At 45.9% G+C, this 7,132-nt stretch overlaps 1 protein-coding gene across 2 annotated transcripts; it reads left to right on the top strand.

Annotated features, from left to right (window-relative positions):
- The first annotated feature begins 2,870 nt into the window (after positions 1-2,870).
- LOC100986201 (retrotransposon Gag-like protein 8A) lies at positions 2,871-5,231 on the top strand. 2 transcript variants are annotated; one of them, XM_014343555.4, is made up of 2 exons: positions 3,953-4,246; positions 4,795-5,231. In XM_014343555.4, the coding sequence occupies exons 1-2, from the start codon at positions 4,055-4,057 to the stop codon at positions 4,852-4,854; spliced, it is 252 nt and encodes an 83-aa protein (XP_014199041.2). In that variant the 5' UTR covers positions 3,953-4,054; the 3' UTR covers positions 4,855-5,231. The 2 variants fall into 2 exon arrangements, with proteins under 2 accessions (XP_034805720.1, XP_014199041.2); XM_034949829.3 differs by having other exon boundaries at positions 2,871-5,231.
- Positions 5,232-7,132: the final 1,901 nt, after the last annotated feature.

Here is a 7,132-nt window from a genome sequence, read left to right as displayed (position 1 = left end):
GGTGAATGTTTACAGCTCCTGAAGCCCCAGTGGGCATGTGTTACAGGGTGCTCTTTTAGTTTAGCCGTCCATAGGCGACTTTTGTTAGCTCAATTAGACCTCCTTCCTTATCAAAAGGACAGAAGGATTTCTATATCCCAGGGTTTCTTGTCTTGGTGTACTGGAAGAACTGGATCACATATGGGCTTGGAGAATGAGTGCAAGGTTTTACTGAGTAGCTCTCAGCAGACTGGGGAGCCAGATAGGAGATGGTTTTCCCCTGGAGTCAGGCCACTCGGTGGCCCAACTCTTCTCTAACCACTCTGGCCAAATTCCACATCATTCCACCAGTCCATGGCCTGCCGGCCTGCCAGTGCCCGTCCATGTGCTCTTCTACCAGCGTGCTTTCGACAACCAATGTGTTCCTCAGGACGTCCAGCCACTTGGGTCTGCCTGCTAGGTCTTGGGTTTTTATAGGCTCAGGATGGGGGCGTGGCAGGCCAGGATGGTCTTGGAAAATGCAACATTTGGGCGTGAAAGCAGGAGTGCCTGTCCTTACCTAGGTCCGTGGGGGTGGAGCTCTAGCCAGGGACCCACATTTCTCTACCCAGCACTTCCCTTCCCCCCTCCCATATCATTTAAAGAGACCACACTCTTCCCTTCACAGCACTCCCGTATCAATAGGAGCAGGAACCCTATTGTGAGCTGCACATGTGAGGGATCTATGTTACATGCTTTTTATGAGAATCTAACGCCTGATGATCCGAGGTGGAACAGTTTCATCCTGAAATCCCCCACCCCACCCCCATCCATGGAAAAATTGTCTTCCATGAAATCAGTCCCTGGTGCCAAAAAGGTTGGGCACTACTATCTTAAACAACATATATATATATATATATATATTCACAGTTCTGGAGGCTGGAAGTCTGAGATGCTAGCATTGTCAGGCTCTGATGAAGGCTCTCCTTCTGGCTTGCATATGACCCTCTTCTCATTGTGTCCTCACATCCTAGAGACATAGAGCAAACTCTCTGGTGTTTCTTCTTATAAGGACATTAATCCCATCATGAGGGCCCTACCTCACACCATCATCTTACACTTATTACCTCTTAAAGGGTCTATCACCAAATGCCATCATGTTGGATGTTAGGGCTTTGATATACTAATTTTGGGGGACACAATTTAGTCCATAGCAGTGAGTCAAAGTGACTCTTACATATTGCTATGCTGTTTTTTAAATGGTGTTTCAATTCACAAGACCATCATCAGAGTGTGGAAATTCTAGCCCCACTTCAGCCTTCCCAAGCAATGAATTTTAACAGCCAACTTTACTAATGTACAAAGGAAAAAACATAATCTCCTTCCGTAGCTAATCCTATAGTAATTACTCTAAAATCTCTTCAGATTAAGTTGTTGTCAAGAAGAAATGGCCAAAGCCCCTTTCCACCTTCAGTATGTCATTACAAATTTTGAAGAGGCAAAATAATTTTGTTGTTGGTGCAGACAGGGTAGGCTGAGGAAAAAAAACAACCAAAAATCTCACTATATTCCAACAACAGAATTTTGGTTTTTGCTCATACAGCATGCCCACTGTGGGTCATGTAAGATTCTGCTCCACATCATCTCCACTCCAGGATCCAAGCTGACAGAGAAGCCTGTTTGAGATATTAGCAGTCACCAGGAAAGAAGGAAGAAAGACATGGTAACCCATCTGATATATTTTAAAGCTTCTACCCTGAAGTGACACATAACATTTCTGCCCATGTTTCATTGTCAAAGCAAGTCACATGACCATGTAATGCATTCAACATGCATTCAACAGGACAAGTATGTGGACAGGGAGTGCTACCTAGCAAGGAACACTGAAGGGTAGCAACCAGACTATTTAGCAAACAATAATACAATCTACCACAGTTACATTTTTTTATTCTCAGTATATTATACAAGAGTAACATTATCAGAGACAATGTTCAAAATGGCCTATTTAAATTTAGCAGAGGCAGGACTGCAGTGGTGAGGCCGTGAATCCACCCAGAATACCCCTGACTACATATCTGGATGGATGCATGTACTTTTATATGCAATGCTATATATAATGTGTCCTTACTTTTTTTTTTTTTTTGAGATGGAGTCTCCCTCTGTCGCCCAGGCGACAGAGAGTGCAGTGCTGCAATCTCGGTTCACTGCAAGCTCCGCCTCCTGGGTTCACGCCATTCTCCTGCCTCAGCCTCCTGAGTAGCTCAGTGCTGACATGGCACCAGCCAAGCAGAAGAAAAAAGTGTTGCCTGTATTACAGTGGGGTATACTGGTTTATCACCACAGTTGTAATGTATTTATATTGTATCAACTAAGCATTAATGGAACAACACTTTTCAGAACAGCTTTCTCTGAATACTACTGCCTTAATCAGGCCTGCCAGATATTTTGCATGTGAAAGGTTATGGTGTCACCAGGTACTGTTGCAATTCACACAGGTGAAGGCAAATTTGTTGTGTCACCTTGTTGGTATGGGGCAATAGCTGGATCTGTAGTTCATTTAGCCCTGCTAGGTCTCCTCCTTCAGCTTCTCCAACTCCTGGGGCAGTATGTGAAGTTCATGGTATAAATCTACAACTCCTCCATCTCCTCACATAAAGAAAATTAACATCTTTATGATGTTGAGTCATCCTATCCCAGATCCAGGGATATCCTTTCACTTTTTGAGTATTCTTTTGTTTTCCTCTTCAGCAATAAAAAAAGCTTTATGTGGCAAATTATAATTTTTAATGTTTATTTCTAAATCCCTATTTATTTTGAATTACTTTTCAAATTGGGTCTTTAACCAAATATAAATTATATATATATATATATATATATATATTTTTTTTTTTTTTTTTTTTTTTTTTTGAGACAGAGTCTCACTCTGTCGCCCAGGCTGGAGTGCAGTGGCGCGATCTCGGCTCACTGCAAGCTCCGCCTCCCAGGTTCACGCCATTCTCCTGCCTCAGCGTCCCGAGTAGCTGGGACTACAGGCGCCCGCCACCATGCCGGGCTAATTTTTTGTATTTTTAGTAGAGACAGGGTTTCACCGTGTTAGCCAGGATGGTCTCGATCTCCTGGCCTCGCGATCTGCCCACCTCGGCCTCTCAAAGCCAAATTATATATTTTAATAGGTTATTTTCTGCATATGTGAAATCTAGTGATGAATTACTATTAATTTTGTACTCAGCCACACAACTAAATTAGGATACAAAGTGTAATGCTTAATTTTCCTTCCCCCTTTCCAATTTGTGAAACTTTGTTATTTCTTTCCTTTATTCTTATGTATTAACACGTATAATGTCATGTTTGGAAAGCACCCAACCATTCTCATTTTCCTCTTTCAACTTCTCTTGTGATAATCAACTGATTGTCCTCCTTTTGGTGTCTTAATATAGCAAATTAAGAGATTTCTTAGAATTTAACCCACCTTTCATTAACTGCTTATGGCACATTACACTTTGAATATGCCGCTCTGGATTATATTTGCTAATATTTGGGATTTTCCCATTAATGTTGCAAAGCAGGGAGCAAATAATCTGACTGAGACATATACGAAGAAGCACAAAAAATGTGTTCACAGAACTCTACTCAAGTGGCGTCCAGAGCCCAGGGTTCTGAAAGCAATGTCCAAGGACTAAAGAGTGAGGGGTCAGGAGTGCGGCAGGAGGCCGCATCGATCTCCAGAACATGGATCTTCTGCTCTCCAGGGGCAACAGGCTCAGCCTCCCCGCACACCGCCTGCTGTCCTGAGAGCCCCACTGGCGCGCCTCGCATAATCTCCGCCCTACTCCTCTGAGGCTACACGGCCTCCTCCACAGTATGAGGCCCACCCCAGAACTCCCGGCATTGCCCTTCTGCGCCCTGTGACGCACCAGCGCACTAGTGACCACAAGTCTTTGTGGGCGGAGCTCGCGCAAGCGCCTGGGCTCTCCCCCATGGCTCCGCCCACAGCCCGCCCCGGCCCGGGCCCCCACCCTCGACATGCGCTTCCGGCGACGCCTTAGCGCTGACCCCCACGCAACCCAGCGAAACTCCGCGGAGCGCGCGCGGCACGATGGACGGTCGGGTGCAGCTGATGAAGGCCCTCCTGGCCGGGCCCCTCCGGCCCGCGGCGCGTCGCTGGAGGAATCCGATTCCCTTTCCCGAGACGTTTGACGGCGATACCGACCGACTCCCGGAGTTCATCGTGCAGACGTGCTCCTACATGTTCGTGGACGAGAACACGTTCTCCAACGACGCCCTGAAGGTGACGTTCCTCATCACCCGCCTCACGGGGCCCGCCCTGCAGTGGGTGATCCCCTACATCAAGAAGGAGAGCCCCCTGCTCAATGATTACCGGGGCTTCCTGGCCGAGATGAAGCGGGTCTTTGGATGGGAGGAGGACGAGGACTTCTAGGCCGGGAGACCCTTGGGCCTGGGGGCGGGTGCTCTGGGAAGGGTTCGCTGTGCCAGTGGCCACCGCTAGGGTCTCCACAGGCGCCCTCCCTCCGCTCCTCCCTCCCCCTCGAGCCGCCGCGATGTCCCCTGCGCTCCTGTCCCCTCCCGCGTAGTGCTTGCCTTTGTTCCAGGAATAGCGCTCCAGGCTCCTGCTGCAGCTCCTGGGCCGCACTCTGGAGCGCGCTGCCTCCGCCCTCTTTTGCCAGCCTAGCCCCTCCATGCACATTTGGACGCTGTCCTGCACTTCAGGTGCAAGCTGGGCTCCTGTTACATACTGGACAGACCACCCACAGCCGCTGCTGCCAACCCACCTCCACTCCTCCAGACTGCCAGCCAACTACATCATTCTGCCCACAGACCTACGCTACCACTGCCATCGCCATCCACCGCATCTCACCAACAGACTGCGGCTCCTAGTGATGTGGACTCACCTCGGAGGTATCCGAGCTGGACACAGCCCCTGGACAGTGATCCAGACAGCTGGCCGTCCCCCAAGGAGCCTGTCACCTTCAGCGAGACCCATTTCCTCCCCATCCCCAGAGACCTCTTGTGTTCCTGCCACATAGCTGCCAGGGCTTAAGTGTGCCTGGCAACCAAATCGAATCTCTCATTTTCTCCTGTGGACCAGTTAGTTTTGCCTAGAATCCTGTTTTCTTCTGAATTTGCAGCTGTCTCTCTGATGGGTGCCTTTTGTTCAACACAGTAAGCCCTGCTCCCTTCCCTGCTCTAATACACTACCTGTACAAAGGTTTTTTCCTTATTTTTAATAAATGTCAGACACTATTAAATAGAAATGGAGTCTCAATGAATATGGCACCTTTCCCTCCCTGGTTCTGTAAATAGGGTCCATGTCTTCTTCAAATGCTATGTGCCCTGTCATACTACGGCTGAAGTTGACTCTTGCATTATAAAAACAAAAGACTGAGTCCTGTGGAGTGTCCTAGGGATGGAGATCTTATCGGCAACCATCTAATGCCAAATGATGACCCTTCTAAACCACGCAGTTTCATGCCACTTTTGAGGTAGACATTGATCTGATTTTGGCCAAGGCAATGTCAAAAGCTGTGGAAAAGCTTTTTGTAAAAGGTTTCCTTATTTTCAAAAAATGGCTACAAAACACAAATCTCAAATTGCTACATACCAGAAATCCCATACATTTGTTTGTGAACACCTGTCAAAGTTTTATTTAACCAGAGATTCATTAATGAAACATCAGAATTGCAGAGGTGTTCTATGAAAGAGGTGTTTTATATTTATAAAACCTTGAATATGGAGGTAATGGGGAAAGGGATGCAGAGCTGTGATTATTAATTTAGGTACATACCTGGTTGATGACCTGCAGGATAATACAATTATAACTTTCTCTAATGAGCAGAATAAAAGTTAATACTCATTACTTTTTATCTGTAGGCTAATCTCTTAAATCTATAGTGCTATAAACAGCCTCTGTTCCATCAACTATTTGATGTTCAAATTTGTTGGTGAAATTTATTCCAGTAGAACCCAATAGCACAGCACTCTGGTATTAAAAGATCATGCATCCAATTCTGTCCCTTATTTCTAATTTGTGTGAATTTCCAGAACATGTAAAGAGGTGGGAATAAGCTGAGTGTGTAGATAGATTTGCCTGATGCGTGGGTGGAAAATGAAAACAGACTGATTGCACCACAAAAAGGACTGGTGTTTACAGGTCCAATCCTTATAGTTTTCTGTCCTCTGCCTTGGGGAGATGAGACTTTTTGTCTTTCAACTTTAACTTAAATTGGTGATTAATCACCCTTAGCCTTTCATTGTCTCTCTGCAATTCAATAGCCTCTAGTAACAACCATATGATCACATAATCTTTATCATTACTACTTCCTCTGAACCTTTCAAATTCTTGAGATATTGCACCTGTCACTAAATTTCCTTCCATTGGTATCCTATCTCAGTTCACCACTGGTGAAAGTTTTGACAGTTGCACCACTACCACATAGCAGGTTATCAGTACTTCCTTTACCAATAGTGATGTAGTTCCCATTTCTAGCCACCTGGCAGGTAATCAAGCTCCAAAATCCAATTTTATAATCTGCCTCATGACCACCGCTAACACCAAGTATTAAACTTTAAGTTCCCTCAGAAACAGACTCTCATGAACAACACTTGTAATGGAGTGATTGAAGTAGGATCCAGCAGAGGGAGAATTTATGAAGACACATACAGTTACAACAGATGCCTCACCTGATCCCACGGGATATCTAAAGTTGGGACAGCCATTCAGAAATGTTCTAATTTGAGACCGGACACAGTGGCTCACGGCTGTAATCCCAGCACTTTGGGAGGCCTGGGCAGGATGATTGCTTGAGGGCAGGATGATTGCTTGAGGCCAGGAGTTGGAGACCAGCCTGGACAACACAGTGAGACCCTGTCTCTACAAAAAATTTAAAAATTAGCCAGGTGTGGTAGTGCACACCTGTAGTTCCAGCTACTCAGGAGGCTGAGGTGGGTGGATTGCTTGAGCCCAGGAATTAGAGGCTGCAGTGAGCTATGATCACGTCACTGCACTCTATCCTAGGCGACAGAAGACCTTGTCTAAAAAAAAGAAAAGAAAAAGAAAAAAAATTGTCTGAATTGAGGAGAGGCCACATTGACTAGTTTTTTGATGTGGTGTTACCTGGAGGAGGTGGTGTACTCCTTTTTTTTTTTTAATTCACCA

The sequence above is a fragment of the Pan paniscus genome, chromosome X (genome assembly GCF_029289425.2).
Source record: "Pan paniscus chromosome X, NHGRI_mPanPan1-v2.0_pri, whole genome shotgun sequence".
In the NCBI taxonomy this organism is placed as follows: domain Eukaryota; kingdom Metazoa; phylum Chordata; class Mammalia; order Primates; family Hominidae; genus Pan; species Pan paniscus.
Note: the sequence above shows the minus strand (reverse complement) of the source record. Positions and strands in the feature narration are given on the sequence as shown.

What these genes read in the sequence shown, in the direction of transcription:
- LOC100986201 (XM_034949829.3), top strand. Translation starts at nt 4,055, where the DNA reads ATGGACGGTCGGGTGCAGCTGATGAAGGCCCTCCTGGCCGGGCCCCTC.